Below are 20,773 nucleotides of genomic sequence, written 5' to 3'. Positions count from 1 at the left end.
TAATGGTTTTTGGAGCCAAGGCAGGACGTTTAAAAGTTAGCGCTGAGCTTCAGTCTGCAATGTTCAAAACAACAGATAAAGCCAGAAATCTAGGGGTAGTCATGGACTCTGACCTGAGTTTCAACAGGCCCAAAATACATTTCTGACCTCCTGCTAAATTATGAACCATCCAGATCTCTCAGGTCTTCAGGGACTGGTCAGCTTTCTGTCCCCAGAGTCAGAACTAAACATGGTAAAGCAGCGTACAGTTATTATGCTCCAAATATCTGGAACAAACTCCCAGAAACCTGCAGGTCCGCTGCAACTCTTACTACTTTTAAATCCAGGCTGAAGACTTTTCTCTTTGTCGCTGCTTTTAATTGAACTATTCATATCTTAGACTGCACTGTAACTTTTATCCACGTAATCTTTCTTTTAATGTTTATTTTATTATCTTTTCTTTTTAATGACTGATTTTAAATGCCATTTTCTTAATGTCTTTCATTTTTTGTAAAGCAATTTGAATTGCCTTGTGTTGAAAAGTGCTATATAAATAAACTTGCCTTGCCTAATAAAGATTTCATGTGACACATAAAATGGATTTGTTGATGGGAATTAATGTGAATAAATGAACTCTAGGTTAACGGTACTCTTGCTATCACTACTCACCGACACTATAAACATTGTCCCTCATGCTAACACTGATAACACCGGTAAGCACACCTTCATCTAGGCTGCACTTTTAGGTGTCCTGACTTGTACTGGTTCTCTCCTCTATCTACACTCTTCTTGTCATCTTTGTAAAACGATATCAGACTGGTAATTGACACAGCCATGACTTCTCGTTAAATTCAGTGTGGCTAAAATGAAAAGCTTTGTTAAAATATGCAAGCGCACGAAAGTCAAAGTCAGCTTTATTATCAAAAATTCTATATGTGTTATACATTAAGAAATATCGAAATATCGTTTCCCACAGTGTGACATGTATACATAAAACAAAAAGGGCCTAGATAAACGTGGTATACATGAAACAAAACAAAAAGGGCCTAGATAACCGGGGTGTACAGTTTAAAATGTTAATATATTTAAAGTGTTCAAAGTGCAGTTTCAGTGCAAGTCAGCTGAAACGATCTTAGGTTGGCGTGACGTTGAAGTCGTGCGACCCTGCTGCTGTACTGGCTTGTAGTTCGTTTATAGCATAACGTTAGCATTTTGCTTCTGGCGACTAGATTTATGATTCAGAAATTATAAAAGTAGGGTTGACATGTGGAGATTATCCGGCTGAACATAACGTGATCCCTCTCTTAAATGTGTGTCAACCACAGACCTTATTTCGAGCTATTTTCCAAAATCCTATGGAGAATTTGCATTGGTTTTTGACGAAGGAACCGGAAGAAGTTTAGTTCCGGCTTTAAGGACGCGTCACTGCGGCTCTCTACTCAGTCGTCGATTCGTTGGTGACGTCATCACGTGTGTTTTACGCGCCGTTAAGCTCCAACGTTATTGGTGTTTTTATCGGTACTGGAGACATTTAAAAAATATATGTCATGTATTATTGCTACAAAAACATTATATCGCAGTTTTAGTGTCACCAACTCGTTTCTAATATGCAAAAAAGACAAACAAATGCGTCTATGATGTATTTTCGATCAGACGAGATCTCTCTACCCCGTCTGTGTGTGAGGGGGCGGGGCAGTTTACACACACGCGGCTGCTACATGCAGCAACACACTGCGGAGATGGCGGAGAGAACGCGCTCCGAGGTGTGGTTAAACTTTAGCCGTCTCGATGTGGACAATGCTCACTGCCAAAAGTGCAATAAGAGTTTAGCATGTAAGGGCGGTAACACGAGCAATTTGTCTAAACATTAAGCAAAAGTGCACCACGTTCAGACGGAGGAATGCACCGGGTTCGACTGTCTTTCTCGTAGCTCTGTAGCACCCCCGTCCACGAGTAACGTTTCCACGTCAGGTGTTACAGTATGTATGCTAGCTGTAACACACAGAGTTAACTCAATTGACCTTTTGCAAAGCCACGCCCCCCCTTGGTTACTGTTGCTAGTCCGACAAGCTGAGAGCCAGATGCGTTAAACAAAGCCATAATGGAGGGTCTCCGTAACGTCGGAGTCGCCTTAACAGACTCATTTTGGAGCAGTAACGCAGCAATATTATGGCGGCAAATCTCTGTCATAAATCGCGAGGGCATATGAGATCCACGCGAGCACAAGTCAAGCAGCCGCGGACATATATTATTTTCGCGAGCACTAACACGGCACTCGCGTGAGAGTAATATTGAAGCCTGCAGGGGAGAAACATGCCTTGAGCATGTGCAGCATCTACATGAGCTCTCCTTGGTCTCCTGCGCTCTCGCGAGCAATTCCTGCTCTTCTGCTCGTGAAACTCTGGCCTGCTCTCGCGCGCGGAGAAATGTTAGGAAGTGGGCGTACCGTGTCCCAGTAACGCCAAATCTAATTGGTTACACCCCTCCTCTTTTATGATTGGCCGTTGTCTGGATTTAAACCTAAACCAGGAAGTCCCTCCAACCTCTAACGTGATGAAATATGGCTGTGGAAACGTCTCACCTAAGTTACTTTACTTTACTAATGATTGTTTTTAATAAAAGGCATACTTCTGTATTCTGTGGTTATTCCACAAGAACCGTCCTTACTTATAAATGGATTGAGTTTTTTAGATAATACATTTTTATACATATTTTTCAAAAGTATTCAAACAATTCTATTATAAAGATAAGAACCAATTAACTTTTCGGTCTTGACATATGATAATATAAAATGTAGCTTTCAAAAACAGAATTTGGAATTAATAATTTTGATTACTTTAGCAAAAATATTTTATTCACAAATGTCGCTTTTTCAAAATGTCCCCAGTTTTTATTGCCTTTCTCAAATAAATAATACTATACAAACAAAGTATAAAATGATGCAAATGTAAAAAAGCCCAAGAATTTTGCAAGTTTCTTGGCACTTTCATTTCTGAATGACCTCTTTTTTTTCTGTTCAAATGCCCTCAGCTTATTTTTTGGAATGTTTATGATGATGTTTATGTGCCTTATTCTGTATTTGACATAATTATTTCAATAAAGATTTACCACATTTCTTAAAAATATAATTAAATACTATTTAATACTTTATTTTTCTTCACAGCATATTCTGAAAAGGCAGATCCTGGAGAGACTCCTGTCGAAGTTTGAGCTTGAACTCATTCGAGCACCACTTGAACTGGATTTCCTGGAGTTTGCATGTTGCCAGGAGCTGTACCTCCTGCAAGCACTTTCGAGACATGTTGACATACCGCAAGGAATAATCCAAGCTCTTCAAGAGCTGTTTGGACTACTTAGGCAATATTTTGATTCAGAAGCCCCAAATACAGCAGTGGGATCAGTTATTGGTCTAAGAGGACGTCCTAAGTTTGAAATTGAGAGGCAGCAGTTGGTTGAGATGTTGGGGACAAACCTATCGGTGCCTTGCATTGCTAAGCTGCTAGGTGTTTCTTCCAGCGCAGTCTTTAGAAGGATGAGAGAGTTTGGCTTATCTGTTTCAGAAATGTATAGCTCCATCAGTGATGAGGAGTTGGATAACGTGGTCATATCCATCAAGAATGACATGCCCACTGCTGGATACCGAATGGTCAAAGGACGGTTGTTATCCATTGGTCTACGTGTACAATGGACAAGAATGGCTGCCTCAATGCATCGAGTGGATTCCATAGGCATCCTCTCCAGACTGGCTAGTCTGGGCTGTGTTGTGAGGAGAACATATTCAGTGCGAGGGCCTCTGTCGCTTGTGCACGTGGATACCAACCACAAATTGATACGGTAGTGGTATTTATATTTCGCTAAGTGATTAAGAAATAATCTCTTTGTAATGTCCCAGTTTTGGAGAATCAGTGTTTCAATTCCAGAGTGCTATAACAGTTTTTTCTTTGGTTTTCCAGTTATAACATTGTCTTATTTGGTGGAGTGGACGGGTATTCGAGAAAGGTAAGACTGCATTTCACTTCAGTAGACACACATTATACAAACATGTATTTTTTGTACGAGTTTACGACTAGCTACTTAAAACCACAAAAGAGGTCCCAACGCTGTGTCCTGGCTTTGCTTAAGGAATTTGGTCCAAATGGAGTAAGTGTATGGACTAAAAAGGAAGCAGCAAAGTCAAAGTAGATATAAAGGAGATTTTGTGGATTGCCTATTTTTGCTGCACAAGTATTATGACTCAGTATACTGTATGTCAGTATTGTTTGCTTATTTCTATTGCAACAGGAATTCTTTAATCTCTGCCTTTTTTTCCCTATAATACACAGTTTAACAGAATGTTGCCTAGTTATTGTGTGTACTTGCCCTATTCTTAAATATTCTCTGCTTTTCTGCAGGTAATGTACTTGGGTGCTTCGACCAACAACCGTGCGTCAACAGCCTATGGCTTCTTCTTAGAGGCAACACAAAGACATGGAGTGCCTTTAAGGTGAATTCACAGAAAAAAGCACTCTTTGGAGAACTAGATCAATACTGTGACACTTTTGGATGAGTATTTTCGATGACAGTCCTTTGGTCAACTGTGCACATTTCAGGGTCAGAGGAGACCAAGGAGTAGAAAACGTACAGATCGCGAGATTCATGTTTTCGGTTCGCGGCACCGACCGTGGAAGCTTCATCTCTGGTAAAAGTGTTCATAACCAGAGGTAAATTGCAGCATCTTTAGTAACTCAATTAGTGAGGTGAACTTATCTGATGTGTAGACCAAGCACCTTGCACTTAACCCATGCTAGGCCAACATGAAAATAGATAACTTGAACTGGTTTTCCCTAAACCATGTATTTTCATCCATAGGATTGAGCGTCTTTGGCGTGATGTACGAGTCATTGTTATCAACAAGTACTCTGCGATACTGCTTTCCCTCGAAGAGGATGGTCTGCTCGACATCTCATCAACAGACGACCTCTTCTGTGTGCACTACATCATTCTTCCCCGACTTCAGATGGACTTGGGGATTTTTACAGAAGGCTGGAACCATCATCCACTCAGCACTGAACGGAACCAATGTCCAGAGCAGTTATGGCAACTTGGACTGATGCAGACAAACATTGATCAGCCGGAGAGCCCAGAGGTATTGATCTCCTTTCAGCATTACATTACATGTCACTTGTTAGACGCTTTTATCCAAAAAGTCTTACATACTCAGTACTGTGGGCAATCCCACGATAGTAATTACTTACCATTTACTTTGTGTAATATACATTGTCAAAAGATTACTTTCTTTCCCTACTATTGGCATGACCATTTTCTGGGCATTTTATTCAGTTTGTGTTATTTTAACTGCAAAAATAACACAAACTATTACTAGATGTTATTGTTCCACATTGTTTATAAGACATTTATTTCACCAAAGTGTTCAAAACCTCTGTTATGGATATTAGGAGCCAGATGTTGACTGGGAAATTGCAGCTGACCACGATGGAGAAGAAGAGGATGCAGGGATTGTCGTCCCCGAATTCGACTGCCCTTTGAGTCCAGAAGACACAACTGAAATTCAATCAGTATTTCAGCAAATTGACCCAAACACTCCGGTCAAGGAACTGTACTTACTCTGCCGTGAGTATGTAGCTGAAAGATGTGGCTCTTAAGAAATACAGCTCCCTTGAATGACACAGATGAGGTAAAAGTAAAATTCCTGTGTTCAAAGTGTTACTTAAGTACCAAGAGTAAAATAAGTCATGATGCCGATTTCAGGATAGAGTAAAGTTACTTGGCACAACTGGTGACTGGGTTTTTATTCCATTAAATTGAAACAATTGACACAAAATACAGCTCAAAACTATAATGGTTCCCCAACTTCACCATTTGTTTCCAAAACATTTTGACTAGAACAGTATGTCACTTGAAAGTTTGACTGTATTCTCATCTTGAACAAATGAAAACAAATGAAAACCTTGTCAAATAAAGTGCAATAAAGACTGTCTAACCCTAACCCAGAAAACATCGATTATATGACTCTTATGAGCAGCTAAACTCCCTGCTACTCATAACAGCCTGTGTTATGATGCTCCGGAACTCTGGATATGAGCCGAGGTGCCTTGCCGGAAAGGTAATGGAGTTGGAGCATGCATTCACTACGGGAAAGCATACCGTGTGTTTACCATAGCGCACGCTGAAATCATGGTCGAACTTAATTAAGATTTTAAACATCTCTCTCTCTGTTGAGGTGATGGGGACGTGTGCCTGCCCCGTAAGCCATTGAAGGAAGCAACCAACAGTGATCTTGGGTTTTTCCTTCATCTCCTCTTCATCTTTTGCCGCTTCACCTGTAGACTCTGTCTCTCTTGAGTCTCTTTCATCACTCTCTGTTATCTTCACATGGGTCCCCCTCTCTTCAACCACGAAGCTCTTTTCTTCCTCTAAAAACAAGTTGAAAATGAATACAAAGAAATGCATATATTTACCTAAGCAATGTCAATAAATATGGCTATTGTTTTTTTATGTGGATATTTTGAAGAAGAAAACCTCATTAGCCAGTCCTGCTTTAGTTATCATTGTTTCATCACAACCATCATGATGCAAAGTTGTGTTTAAACTGAGACATGTAAACATGAATAAAAAGGGTATGCAAAGCTGTCATTGAGTTGCCTGTCGTAATCGGGGGTAAAAACTCAAGAACAAATACGTTTATAAAATGTCAGGGCAGTAGTATCACCTTCTTCTTCAATGTGTTGGATGAAGTCTTGTAAAAAGTTAACAATCTTCGATTCCCTCTGGCGTCGCAGCGAGCCCAGCTCGCTGAAGACTGGAGATATGGCTCCCATCAGGAATTCAGCATCCGGCTTGGAGAGAGGAAAAAACAAAATGATGTATGCTCAAAGTTGGATGAGCTTAACCCTTTAATTGCCAGACCAAGAAAAAAAACTATGGAAAACATATTTGTTTGCATTTTTTTATCAAATGGGACACACATAGCACATTTAAAAAAAAAAGATATCAATATTGATATTGATATCAAAAGTAATGTTAAGTGTTTTTCATAATAAAAAAAAACGTGCTCATCTTACTGTAGATGCTGAATTGGCCTAACAGGAAACCACTGGCCTAACAGCAAATGTCTATATCCTGTGTTGGCCTAACTTGCTCATCTGTGTGCAACTTTGGGCTGTATGCCATGCATGAAAGCTGCTATATAAATTATTATCACTCTTTCACTCTGAGACTCATAAGGCAGTATAGATGTAGTAATAATGTAATATAAGATGTAGTAATATTACCATGAATCTATCTATTTACCATATTGTATTGGAAAACATCTCTGAAACTCTGAAAAAGTTATATTGCTAGTTTAGTTTGTTAAAACTTTTTTTGTGCATCAAGTTATCTAATTATGTTCAGTCAGTGCTCTGACATTAAAATGTGTCAAAAAATGATATGGTTACCTTACAAAAAGTTGACCAAAAAGAGTGATTTCTTCAGCAGTGATTTTTTAGCATGTCAACTTTCTCAGTGGAAAGCTGAATGGCTTTCTGTTCTAACCACAGTGACATCTAGAGGTTGTTTTGTGCATAACATGTCAACCAAATGGTAGAGATGGCTGAATCAGGTAGAGTTAAACTTTTAAAACATTTTTTCAACAGGATATTAAGACACAAAATGTGCTCTACCAAATGGTGGCGCTGGCTGTTAAAGGGTTAAGGTTTGAGCTAGAGACATAATACTGACCTTTTCATCAAGGCCAGCGACGAACAGATCCCTGAAATGCTGTGGTTGTTGTACTATCATCTCACACAAGCCATACAGCTTCATGCCTGAGCATATCTGCTGCAGCATTGGTAGAGTGCGGACCGATGAGTGCAAGATAATTGCCCTATAATTCAGTAACAGATAACAGCAATAATATAAAATCATACATAAAAAAGGGAAAGAGTGACTGCACACTCAATATGAAGTATGAGTGTAAAGGAATAATTGATTGGTTTTAAACATGGGTTGTTATGGGTTAAATCACTTAGCATATGTACATACTTTATTATGTCCTCTCCCACGTTGCAGGACCACTGTACCCGCATGCTGTTATCCGATCCAGAAGGTCGTACATAGCTTCAGGTTCAGCTATCTCAACCTTTGCAATTAGAAAAACAGTATCACACAGTAAGTCATGGGAGCCTTAGCTTATTTTAAGAATTAGAAAATATTCACACTACAAAGAGGTGTGTGTGTCAACCATACTAAAACAAACGTCATGTTATATGAAGGAGTATCTGAGGAGAAGACAAATATTACCTCTTCCATAAGCTGGCTGAGCTCTGGATCAGTCACATCTTCCTTGGAAATGGAATCTCTATCAATCTCCCCAGTGGATATGTATCCATAGCACCACTCTCGGAAAAAGTTAGGTGGAGGACCACCTTGTACTATACTGACTGCCCTAATCTCTCCAGCTGTCCTGCATTAACAAAGTTTAATCAATGCATAGACATTATTAATAAATGAAATAAACATCGAAAAGACATTGCAGAACACAATTCTACATACTTGAAATGCTCTTTGTGGTAGTCAGTAATTGAGTACTTGGGGGTTTTCCCTGTACTCCCTCCCTGAAAAAACTTCCTTTCAACACCTGCCATCATTTCTATAATTGAAAGGAAAAGTGGATCAATACATTGATAATCTCAATTAGACCACTGTATATGTTAAAGAACAGCATGCGTCATGCAAAGCCCTTAACCTGTGCAAGCACAGAAATTGCATGCAACCAGAGAACCGCCACACACTGAGGAATATTTTCATTTATTATAATAAGGTAAACATATACCTGTTAAGAATTCTTTCCTGAGAGCCCCATGGTCAACTCCAGACTCTGCAATGAAAGACACTCGGAGGTTTTTTTTGGGAGAAGACCTCTTCTGACGTCTCCACTGCCCTAAACCCCTTTCAAACATGTCCTCCCTAGTGACACTAACATTAAAGAGTGTCGTTGTGTCCACTCGTCCACTAAGTGTTTCGATGGCTTCAGCAAGACTTGAAGGAAACAATTAGAAGTTGATTAGACAACTGGATCCAAAACGTTTTCCCTTAAGAGACCCCTTTTGTATCATTGAGTAAACTGATGACCCCTGACTGATGTAAAGTGGCGTCTTTTAAATGATATTCAAGGCATAACAATAAAAATGCAGGGCAACTGATGAACAGTACAATTAACACAAATAGTGAACACAATAACTGCAGGACGTTTTTGTTTAAATTAAGCAATTACAGGTACATTTTAAGCATATTACCTTTTCTCTCGCCCTGTCAGTTCTTCACTGGCATGTTCTTCCAAATCGATAATTTGTGTCAACTGCAATGTACTGATGAGGGAAAAAATATTTCAATGGGGCATGCCTTAATCATGGTTTACAATATCTAACACTGCAAGAAAAAAGTATATAAAGAATGTGCATAATAGGAGAAAAAAAAACCTTTCTCTACAAGTGCTGGCATGTATTTCAACCAAATACTCAGGAAATAACTCTGAGCACATTGGACAGGCCACCTTTAAAAATACAGAAAAGCAGAGCAAATATTCAAGTGAATTACTGAGACGCAGAAACCTTCATCATCTGCAATAATGTAATTGATAAATAATTCCCTGATTTTACCTTAATATCGATTTTAGAACAGGAGGTCCTACACGGGAGCACACTTGGAGAAGCCTATAATAAAATGTAGAAAGACTGCCAATTAATGACACACACAATGAAAATTGTTTAGAAACAAACACCTACAATATTAGTGAGCTTACATTCCCAGGATTGCTTGTAGCTGGAGACTCATCTGGGTCCAGATCCTGAAAATCGGAACCAGTTAAAAAAGCTGTCGATTCAGGATGATAATGATCCTGCATAGTTATTTGTGAAATAACATTACCGGTTCCAGATCCATGCGGTCAGAACAGCTGCTTGGTTCACACTCTTGTGCATGTAAAGCCAACAGCTGGACAGGCATGCTTAGATGACACGTGTCACATCTGGCTTTTGGCATATTTTCGAACTCCTTCGATGAGTAGGGCAAGGGGGAGGTGTCCAAAGTGTCCTGGATGGGCATTATATAGAAACAGCCTTTTCCACCTAAAGCTTTGGCAAGGTAGGCCCCCGTGTAACCCTCTGCCTCAGGTGCCAAAACTCTTAATTTCCGCTGACCTGATCCTCCTATGTGGGAATACAAACAAGTTGATGTTATTTAATGCACAGAATGTTCTAGGGGAGGCAGTTGATTTTAACAAGATGCACACTTGCAGTGTTAGGCTTTCTCATGGATTGCTAAAAACAAGAGGGTAGGTAAATATGCTAACCATCAAGGGCATTAATGAGCTATTATAAGAGCAGCTATTGTAGGAGAAGATAGAGGGTATAAATAGGATTTAACTGCAGAAATACTAGACCACAGTTGAATTTAATAAGGGAGATTGTATCTTACCAGCAGCTTTATGTAGCATCCAGGCCCCCTCCAATGGTACCATTTTGGAATATGATTCCATAAGTATATATGATATCTATGTGGGAAGAGCAAAACAAGTGTGCAGTTAGAACTATAACCCTCCACACATGTCACCACTGTTGAAGCTGATTTGTGACCAGTAGTACTTCAGTGGATTGGGAAACTACAGTAATACATAAAAAATGTCCCCAAATTGGGATCAATAAAGTGCTTCTTATATTATCTTGACTCCTTCCCTTATTATTTGTTCTATCTTACCTGGGAGTGGTCAGCATTTTCGGGGATATTGAGAGTCCTCCTGCCAAGTCCAGCCTGGAGAAGGACCATTTCATCCGATGACTTTGGTGTTCTTTCTGTGCTCTTATTGAGCAGAAAGAACTGGATTGGGGTTGACCTAACAGCCCTTCTTTTGGGAGATGGGGTATAACTTTTACCCGATTTGAATAGGCCGGGGAAAGCCCTGAGGAGTTGAAAACAATGTGTAAGAGAGGCATTTAAGAAGCTGTTATACAATATATTAATTCTAAAAAATCTGAAGAGCGTTAATTTTTATGAAAAAATACCCTGAATTATAGTCAATTGCCGAGTTATTACAATGGCAATTCAGTTCAGAACTATCTTTATTTCCTAACGGATCCAAACCTGGCCATATTTTGGTCCACTGTATTTCCTGCTGTAGAAGGAAAGCCAGGGGTCCTTTGTTGCTTCTGCCCCTGGACTGCCTGACGCTGCCTTGTCCCAGCCTGCTGCCTGTTGCCAAGAGCAGACTGCTGCTGTCCCTGTATAGTAGGCTGTCTGTTGCCCACCTCCACCTGCTCTCCCTGAACCTGTACTTCATCTGTGAACACAATTTAAAGATGTCTATGATTCCCTAGAATCTAAATAAACTGAGTACTAAATACGTAAAGTAGTTAGAATATATAAAGGCTTCATTAATTAAACATTACCCAGATAGTCACAATCCCTGAAAATAAAGAGAAGAAGAACAAGAAGAAGATGAACCTTTAATTATCCCCCATGGGGAAATTCAGTTTTTCACTCTGGTTTTAATATAGGTTGGTAAAACTGTCACTGGAACACCTCGGGGTGCTTCCGCCGGCCAAGACTGCAGCTGTAATTTTTTGTAAACGACTGACCATTAGATGAATCTGTGAAGACAAGTGATCTCCCCCTAGTTTCACTTACGATTTTGAGAAGTTGGTTCAGCCAAGGCACTTCTCAGCAACTCAACGACACGCCTGGCAGCATTTTGTAACTCTATCTGTTAAAATAGATAGCATTTTTCATTTAATCATTTATTTCAATAGGGACAATGCACATAAATGAACACTTTAGACAAATAACGCTTCAAGTGTAAATGGATCATGTCTTCCTATACTGTCTATACTGTCTTGCTGTTTTTAAATTATTGTCTTGTTGTTGCGCACTGGCACTTTGACTTTGAGTCGATGTAATTTCGCTGTACTTGTTACAATAACAAATAAAGTATCTATCTATCTATCCATCTATCTATCTATCTAAAACAGACACAAAAAAGAAATAGTCAAATTGATTGTCACAATCACAGTGCAAAGACATGTCGTCTTGTTTATCCAGATCTGCTAACAGTTAACTTTAGCTGACTTTTATTATTGCGGGCAGACAGCTGTGTCACTTTCTTCTTATACCGTGGCTTGTAAATAATGCAATGTCAATATCTTAAATTCCCGTCAAGCAGATAAAATTATAGTTATGTTAAACCGTTGTTTTCTATATGCATAGCTAAAAGTACCGGTTTTTGTACGTACCTCCTTGTCGTCAGCCATTCTTCTTCTGCGGGGCTTTCCCGCTCCGATATCCCTCTTCATTTGAAAACGGCCAATCATAAAAGAGGAGGGGTGTAACCAATTAGATTTGGCGTTACTGGGACACGGTACGCCCACTTCCTAACATTTCTCCGCGCGCGAGAGCAGGCCAGAGTTTCACGAGCAGAAGAGCAGGAATTGCTCGCGAGAGCGCAGGAGAGCAAGGAGAGCTCATGTAGATGCTGCACATGCTCAAGGCATGTTTCTCCCCTGCGGGCTTCAATATTGCTCTCGCGCGAGTGCCGTTTTAGTGCTCGCGAAAATAATATATGTCCGCGGCTGCTTGACTTGTGCTCGCGTGGATCTCATATGCCCTCGCGATTTATGACAGAGATTTGCCGCCATACAATATCCTCCAGGTCCCAACAAAAGGGGCTACAATACGCTATGGGGGGTTATATCCACAGTATAAACATTAGAAAAGAGGGAGGCACAACATCAATACAGGCACTTGCATACAGGTCGCAGTGCAAGAGTGAAAAACCACATGAGCTGTATGTCAAATTCAACGAGCACAATATTGTGGACCAGGCTTGTTCGTGTACTGCTGGGTATGTTCTGCTTTTGTAATATCGAGTTGTCATTGCTATTGAAATCCTACATCTAGTTATTTTTTAGGGCTAACGTTAATGACAGCTTTAGCTAGCTTGGATGTTTATTCATTTGTATATTTTGTACCCAGTTTAACCACCTGTACATTGTATATAAATACAATGTACAGGTGGTTCAACTGGGTACAAATATACAAATTAATAGTGTCGTGTTAATCAGATGTATGTGTACAGAGTTGTATTATATAAATAGAGACAGTATGACAACTACAGCATAACTAGTAAGAGGGTAATAGTAGAAATATATAAATATAGGCATTTGAATCTAACAATATGAGAGAAATCAACAGTGTAAACAAGTGTGAGGGTCTGTATGCCCTATTGGTTATATCGATGATGCAAATTAGACAGTTTGACATTAGTTGAATACAGAATATAAGTACTTTATTACATTTTGGTAGTAAACAATTTAAATACAGAATAGAAGTAGGCCTACTATAAAAAAAAAAACTGGATTACATTTACAGATGGAGCACTGAATTTCAGACTCCAGTTTACAGCTTCCTGCCTACGACCTGCCAAAGACCAGTATAGAGGAATGTTAAGCCCTCCCACTATTTTCCAAGAGGGCGTTGCCAGATTTTCAATTTCAGGTTTTAACCAGGAGATGGCGCTTCATTCACAAATACAGAAAGACAAGTTTCATGGACTTTCAGTTGTGTTTTGAAGAGCATTTGAACACATCAATATTTTAGATCAACTAAAGTATATCTAATCTTGTAATTCAATAATATATAGTCTTTATATACTAAATAATCATAATTATAATGTAAATGTTTACATTACACTTCTTTATTTGTTATGCTCATACTTTTACCTTTACAATCGTTTGCTTTAATATGCAGTATATTTTTTGTATATTTTTGTGTTTGCTTCCTCCTGCTCCCTTTCGGACACATACTGTATGATTTATTATTATTATTAATATGAAGATATTATTAAGATAAGATAAGATGTTACTTTATTGATTGAACATTTTAGTTTAGAATGTGCTGTCCCACGGTAATTCAGAAGGCTCACAGGTCACATTCCGACCATTATTTAAAACAATAGGTGCTTTCACACCGTCTACAGTTTGATTTGTATAGAGGGAGCTCTGTCAGTTTTCGAATTACCCATTTGCTTTCGGGGAGCCCTATTTTTCAGAGCACATCCTGCTACTAAATATGTCACACGCACGCTCTGTTGACTGGCGCAGCAGCGCGGATGCGATCAATTGCTATAAAAACATTCTACTAATACAGACGGTGTCACTATGCCGGCGGATGTGGCCGTTGTTGAAGCCTCTTCAGGCTCCGCATCGGCAGGACTCTCCCTCGGTGTGGAGCTGTCAAGCTCGACCCTAACGCCGCTTACAGCCGGCCAACTAAAAGTTGTTTTCCGTTCACGTTATCAGTTTTAGACTCCTTCGCTTCTTTGCTTGTGAATCCAAAAGCTGTGACGCTTGGCTGTTTTCGTTTTGCCATATTATTTATTACAAAGCCAGAGTTAAAAAAATATCGATATGAACATTTCAAATACCGCGCTGGCATCACCGCCATAACCATAGCAACGTAAGTAAGAATGCAGCGCCGCCACGTACAGATGGCAACACCCAGACATATTCACAAATATAAAACAAATATTCAGAAACTGTAATGAACAATAACTATTATTTATTTCAAGAACTGTTATTTACAGAAACTCAACATTTCTAATCTGTGTGACACAAATATGCACGATTGTTTTGGGCTCCCCCTATTTATCTCAAAGTCAGCCTTCAGGGGAGCTCCCTCCCTATTCGGGGGAGCCAAGCTCCTCCTAGCTCCCCCCCATTTCGAACAGTGTCTGTGGCTGAATGGCCAGTGATTAGGTGCGGCGCATTTATCATAGGTGATCAGAGCTAACTGCCTGCCGTCAGATTTCATTTAAAAAACAGATCTGATTTTAAGACTATTTCTGCGCTCATAAAGAATGATAAGAATAAGAATAATGCGTATTGAACTGGTTTAATTAATTAGTGAGTTTATTTAACACTAGAACCGCCAATCGGGTCAATTTGTGTGATGTGTGTTGTGTGTGTGCAATGTAACTTTTTTTCAATAAAATATTAAAGTCTCCCAGTCCCTGACTTTTCCTGAAAGTGTGTTATGTAGCACCCTATGTTGTTAAAAATTGCATTCTAATAGCGGGATTTGACGGGTTTAGGTAGGCATATACAAAAACCTCTGGCGATTCTAGTGTTAAGGTAATTAGGTACAGTAGAAGCCCTTTTTTTTTATCAGTAACGAATTTAGCAGTTGAACATAAAAGTCAACTAACTGAGGGTCACTTGCAATGACAGTGTTGTGTCTAATTGTAAGCTTGTCACTCAGAGTAACCTACAATTAATTTAGCTGCTGGAGAAGAAAGATCAAGGGGGGAGGGGGGGAGAGAGCTGTGGTTGATGGGCCATTAGTTGTGTAAATACACAGCTGAGAGCTGCCGTTTCATTCAGACTGTTTAAAAAACGGTAACAACGGACTATTTTTCTTAGCGGATGCATATCAATTGAAATCAATACATACAACTATTTTTTAAATCAATAAAAACATTTTCTAAATCCATAAAAGCATTTAAATTAATATTGGGAGTCATGTCGTTACTTTGTTGAGAATGTGGCCGTGTAATAAGCGGGATAATTTGCAGCGACTTGTTCCTTATGGGGAAAATAACACCCGTCATGTGTGTGTAGAGGTGTGTGCGGTTAAAACACTTTCATGAAGTGAAGGAATTTCCTTCTATAAAACAGCTGTGGGCAGCAGTGAGTGTCACGGACATGAATTCATAGATCAAGGCAGACTGGTGCACACACTCTCCTGTCTTGCCAGGCGACACGCCCGTTCTAAGCCGTGTCCCTCACTCCTCACATCCCAAGCATCCCCACAAGTGTATTATGTTGTTACATCTCAGATGTTATGTTTCAGTTGTGCTCTGTCTATGTTCAGTGATGCAAACTTGTCACCTTTCAGCGAAATTCGCCGTTTTGAATCCAAAATAAGTCATTTGTGTGATTCATGTAGATCTGCAATAAAAATATTTTTGGGGTATGGGGGGGTCTGGGACCCGGAGTAATCTCCGGCCGTGAGCTGTTATGTGCCATCATGACACGCATGGTGTTCTTTTTTTATATATTATAATGAAGTACGAGCTGTGTGCTCGAGTCTTCCTGCCTGTCGGCTCTGGTCATGGATGTATAATAAGGCTCTGCTGCTCCGAGATGAGGGTCTAGCTTCAGCAGCTACATTACCTACGGGTGCGTTCGTTAATATTAACTGTGCGTCCGGAGTCACTGTGGCACAGACTGGACCGCTGGTGAACCGCTGTTAGAACGGGCCGTTCAGGTGTTCAGAGCAGAGCTCCCTGTCGGAGCGGCAGAGCGTGATGTGAACTGAAAAGTTTTTCTGTGGCAATATTATTTAAGGAATCGTTGAGCTTGCTCGCTAGCATACATTGTCACTATCTGCTAACGTTAGCTTTAGCCTTCTATTTCTAATAGTTTTTTTCATAGGCTATAAACAGAGGTGGTATAAGTATATATATATTGTACTTGAGTAAAAGTAGAAGTACTCAGATATTGTACTTGAGTAAAAGTAGAAGTACTCAGATCTTGTACTTGAGTAAAAGTAGAAGCACACAGATCTTGTACGAGAGTAAAAGTAGAAGTAGCCTACTCAAATCTTGCACTTGAGTAAAAGTAGAAGCACTCAGGTCTTGTACTTGAGTAAAAGTAGAAGTACTCAGATCTTGTACTTGAGTAAAAGTAGAAGTACTCAGGTCTTGTACTTGAGTAAAAGTAGAAGTACTCAGATCTTGTACTTGAGTAAAAGTAATAGTCCCAGAGTGTAGGAATACTCTGTTACAGTAAAAGTCCTGCATTGAAAATGTTCCTCAAGTAAAAGTAGAAAAGTATTATCATCAAAATATAGTGAAAGTAGCTGCAGGGTAGCTTGTGGATTTACTCCAGGTGGAACTAAAGTCGGAATTAACACTTGATTATATTTCACATCATTCATCCACATCTGTAAAGTAACTAAAGGTATTACATACATGGAGTGGAGGAAAAGTACAGCATGTACCTCTGAACTGTAGTGGAGTAGAAGAACAAAGTAGCAAAACATTGAAATACTTAAATAAAGTACAAGTATCTCAAAATTGTGCCCAAGTATAGTACTTGTTGAGTTTATGAACTTAGTTACTTTACACCATGTGGCTATAAAGATAGAAAGACTTAAGCCTTGCACAGAGGCATGAAAATACATTTTCAAAATGCTCAACAGTGCTGCCAAAATTATAAACTGACTGCTACACAATTTAAAATAAATGCTTTTCATTTCATTTAATTTCAAACCTTTATTTAGACAGATTGGTCCCTTGAGATCATCAATCTCTTTTATATATTTCTATTAGATGTGACTCTTTGGCGTTTCTGTTATTATTAACACTGCTGCTTTAGTTGTTCTGACTGCTAAAATCCTCTGTTATTCCGTGGGGTGGGGGAGCCCGGGGCTCGGATCCTTGTCACCTTTTTCATACCTGATGAGTTTGCATCCCTGTATGTTAAAAAGCCTCATTCACCTTAATTCATGTAATAAAAACATCTCAGGTCAGTAACACTCAAAGCTAAATGTGCAATACCATGTTCAGCTATGTTACTATTTATAATGTTATTGTTGTTACATCAGAAGATGTACATATTGGAATGATTTCTTAACTTACAGTAGGCTATTTTTTACAATGTGTGTTGGAAGGATTTATTAAATTACTATGAATATTGTCATTGTTGAAGGCTTTTAGAGAAGGGTGAACTATAAGCCTGAATAACATAGCATTTTATACCTAAAAACATAAAAGCCACAATAAATGAATCACAATTATTCTAGTTATTTTTACCTCCCGTATTGCTTTCAACCCACCAGCTTTTATGGTGTTGTTACGTCACTAAATGTAAGCTTGTCACATACAGTCTATGGTCACTCAGAGTAACATCCAGTTAATTTAGCTGCTGGAAAAGAAAGATCAGGGGGGGAGGGGGGGAGAGAGCTGTGGTTGATGGGCCATTAGTTGTGTAAATACACAGCTGAGAGCTGCCGTTTCATTCAGAATGTTTAAAAAATGGTAACAACGGACTATTTTTCTTAGCGGATGCATGTCAATTTAAATCAATACATACAACTATTTTTTAAATCAATAAAAACATTTTCTAAATCATAAAAGCATTTCATAAAAGCATTTCAATTAATACTGGGAGTCATGTCGTTACTTTGTTGAGAATGTGGCCGTGTAATAAGCGAGATAATTTACAGCGACTTGTTCCTTATGGGGAAAATAGTACCCGTCATGCAGATCAGGATCCCTCCGCCACGCTTTGGGATCCTGATCTGCCGACGAGGCTCCATTAAAATATAAATATTTTTAGTGAATTACTGAGTTTAGGCACGTTAATAACATTTTAATGAAGTTGAATACAGTATATTCATATGTGTCAGTGATTTCATGTCAATTCGGCGAACATAAACATAAATGATCGTGGTGAAGATGATGATTAAATTAGGATTAAAAATCGAGAGCCGGGCTGCATTTCCTCCTGTTCGTTTTTTTCGACTAAACAACATTATTTTGTTAAATAACAACATGGTGATGTTTTGTAAATTATTACATGTCAGCGTACTGTATCTGACTTTATTTCACATGAGCTCCAGTGTGGAACCCCACTGCACCCCCTGGTGGATCAATTATCCATTGCAGCTGGCTTCATTATAATTACATTTATCTATCACGGGGGCGGTCTCAAGTCAAACTGGAGGTTTTCCGTTGAGCGAGGGCAGATCACGTACCAATCACGGCCCTCCCGTTTCAAACTGTCTGAAATGAATCGCTACATCTGTACAGCATATTAATGACTGTCATATTAAACATCCATCCATCCATCCATCTTCTCCCGCTTATCCGTGGTCGGGTCGCGGAGGTAGCAGTTCCAGCAGAGAGCCCCAAACTTTCTTTTCCCTGGCCACATCAACCAACTCTGACTGGGGGATCCCAAGGCGTTCCCAGGCCAGCGAAGATATATAATCCCTCCATCTGGTTCTAGGTCTACCCCTTGGTCTCTTCCCAGCTGGAAGTGCCTGGAACACCTCCCTAGAGAGGCGCCCAGGTGGCATCCTAACTACGTGCCTGAACCACCTCAACTGGCTCCTTTCGACGCGAAGGAGGAGCGGTTCAACTCCGAGTCCCTCCCGGAGGAACGAACTTCTCACCTTATCCCTAAGGGAGACACCAGCCACCCTGCGGAGAAAACCCATCTCGGCCGCTTGTACCCGCGATCTCGTTCTTTCGGTCATGACCCATCCTTCATGACCATAGGTGAGGGTAGGAACGAAAATGGCGCGGTAGACAGAGAGCTTTGCCTTCTGGCTCAGCTCCCTTTTCGTCACAACGGTGCGGTAAAGCGACTGCAGTACCGCTCCCGCTGCTCCGATTCTCCGACCCATCTCACGCTCCATTGTTCCCTCACTCGAGAACAAGACCCCAAGATACTTGAACTCCTTCACTTGGGGTAAGGACTCATTCCCTACTTGGAGTGGACAGTCCATCGGTTTCCTGCTGAGAACCATGGCCTCAGATTTGGAGGTGCTGATCCTCATCCCAGCCGCTTCACACTCGGTTGCGAACCGATCCAGTGAGTGCTGAAGGTCGCAGACCGATGAAGCCATCAGAACCACATCATCTGCAAAAAGCAGTGGTGCAATCCTTAGTCCACCGAACTGCAAACCCCCTCCCCCACGACTACGCCTCGAAATCCGATCCATGTATATTACAAACAGGATTGGTGACAAAGCGCAGCCTTGGCGGAGGCCAACCCTCACCGGAAATGGGTCCGACTTACTGCCGAGGACCCGGACACAGCTCTCGCTTTGGGAGTACAGAGATTGGATGGCCCTGAGTAGAGACCCCCTCACCCCATACTCCCGCAGCACCTCCCACAGTGACTCCCTGGGAACCCGGTCATACGCCTTCTCCAAGTCTACAAAACACATGTAGACTGGATAAGCGTACTCCCAGGCCCCCTCCAGGATCCTTGCGAGAGTAAAAAGCTGATCCGTCGTTCCACGACCAGGACGGAATCCGCATTGTTCCTCCTCAATCTGAGGTTCGACAATCGGCCTGACCCTCCTCTCGAGTACCTTAGAGTAAACTTTCCCGGGGAGGCTGAGTAGTGTGATGCCTCTGTAATTGGCACACACCCTCTGATCCCCCTTTTTAAAAAGGGGAACCACCACCCCGGTCTGCCACTCCTTCGGTACTGTTTCCGACTTCCACGCAACGTTGATGAGACCATCAACCATGTCAACCCTGACAGTCCCTCAACACCCAGAGCCTTCAGCATTTCTGGGTGGATCTCATCCACCCCCGGGTCTTTGCCACTGTGAAGTTGTTTGACGACCTCAGTGACCTCCCCCCGGGAGATTGGTGTCAATCCCCCGTCATACTCCAGCTCTGCCTCTAACATAGAGGGCGGAGTTGTCGGGTTCAGGAGTTCCTCAAAGTGCTCCTTCCAACGCCCTAACACTCCATCAGTTGAGGTCAACAACGTCCCATCCTTACTGTACACAGCTTGGATGGTTCCCTGCTTCCCCCTCCTGAGGTGTCGGACAGTTTTCCAGAACAACTTTGGTGCCGCCCGAAAGTCTTTTTCCATGTCTTCTCCGAACTTCTCCCACACCCGCTGCTTTGCCTCGGCCACGGCTGAGGCTACTGCCCTTCGGGCCTGTCGGTACCTTGCAACTGCCTCGGGAGTCCCCCGGGATAACAAATCCCTGAAGGCCTCCTTCTTCAGTCGGACGG

General features: G+C 40.8%; 3 protein-coding genes across 3 annotated transcripts; 1 reads left to right on the top strand and 2 right to left on the bottom strand.

Moving 5' to 3' along the window:
- The first annotated feature begins 3,512 nt into the window (after positions 1–3,512).
- LOC307022961 (uncharacterized protein) lies at positions 3,513–6,037 on the top strand. The gene is made up of 6 exons (XM_079655903.1): positions 3,513–3,813; positions 3,933–3,978; positions 4,371–4,462; positions 4,569–4,679; positions 4,828–5,104; positions 5,415–6,037. The coding sequence occupies exons 1-6, from the start codon at positions 3,542–3,544 to the stop codon at positions 5,619–5,621; spliced, it is 1,005 nt and encodes a 334-aa protein (XP_079512029.1). The 5' UTR covers positions 3,513–3,541; the 3' UTR covers positions 5,622–6,037.
- LOC307019188 (G2/M phase-specific E3 ubiquitin-protein ligase-like) lies at positions 5,992–9,460 on the bottom strand (the record flags this gene model as incomplete). Its single annotated transcript, XM_079649856.1, has 8 exons — positions 9,255–9,460; positions 8,792–8,997; positions 8,512–8,608; positions 8,260–8,422; positions 8,040–8,098; positions 7,699–7,843; positions 6,689–6,815; positions 5,992–6,392 (listed from the first exon to the last, which is right to left on the bottom strand). The coding sequence occupies exons 2-8, from the start codon at positions 8,916–8,918 to the stop codon at positions 5,992–5,994; spliced, it is 1,119 nt and encodes a 372-aa protein (XP_079505982.1). The 5' UTR covers positions 8,919–8,997; positions 9,255–9,460.
- A 570-nt stretch (positions 9,461–10,030) lies between these two features.
- Positions 10,031–12,415, bottom strand: LOC307023040 (uncharacterized protein). The gene is made up of 5 exons (XM_079656035.1): positions 12,243–12,415; positions 11,641–11,716; positions 11,098–11,293; positions 10,714–10,915; positions 10,031–10,510 (listed from the first exon to the last, which is right to left on the bottom strand). Exons 1-5 carry the CDS (start codon positions 12,318–12,320, stop codon positions 10,394–10,396), a joined length of 669 nt encoding a protein of 222 aa, XP_079512161.1. The 5' UTR covers positions 12,321–12,415; the 3' UTR covers positions 10,031–10,393.
- Between the last annotated feature and the right edge of the window lie 8,358 nt (positions 12,416–20,773).

This window comes from Notothenia rossii (genome assembly GCF_949606895.1).
Source record: "Notothenia rossii genome assembly, chromosome: 1".
Taxonomy (NCBI): Eukaryota; Metazoa; Chordata; class Actinopteri; order Perciformes; family Nototheniidae; genus Notothenia; species Notothenia rossii.
The sequence above is the reverse complement of the archived record's forward strand: the minus strand, read 5'-3'. Positions and strand labels throughout refer to the sequence as shown.

Coding starts and splice junctions, on each gene's coding strand:
- LOC307022961 (XM_079655903.1), top strand. CDS start 3,542: ATGTATAGCTCCATCAGTGATGAGGAGTTGGATAACGTGGTCATATCC. Junction 4,463..4,568: donor AGACATGGAGTGCCTTTAAG/GTGAATTCACAG, acceptor TGCACATTTCAG/GGTCAGAGGAGACCAAGGAG. Junction 5,105..5,414: donor ATCAGCCGGAGAGCCCAGAG/GTATTGATCTCC, acceptor TATGGATATTAG/GAGCCAGATGTTGACTGGGA.
- LOC307023040 (XM_079656035.1), bottom strand. CDS start 12,320: ATGATTGGCCGTTTTCAAATGAAGAGGGATATCGGAGCGGGAAAGCCC. Junction 11,717..12,242: donor GAATGGCTGACGACAAGGAG/GTACGTACAAAA, acceptor CTATTTTAACAG/ATAGAGTTACAAAATGCTGC. Junction 11,294..11,640: donor TGAACCAACTTCTCAAAATC/GTAAGTGAAACT, acceptor TTGTGTTCACAG/ATGAAGTACAGGTTCAGGGA.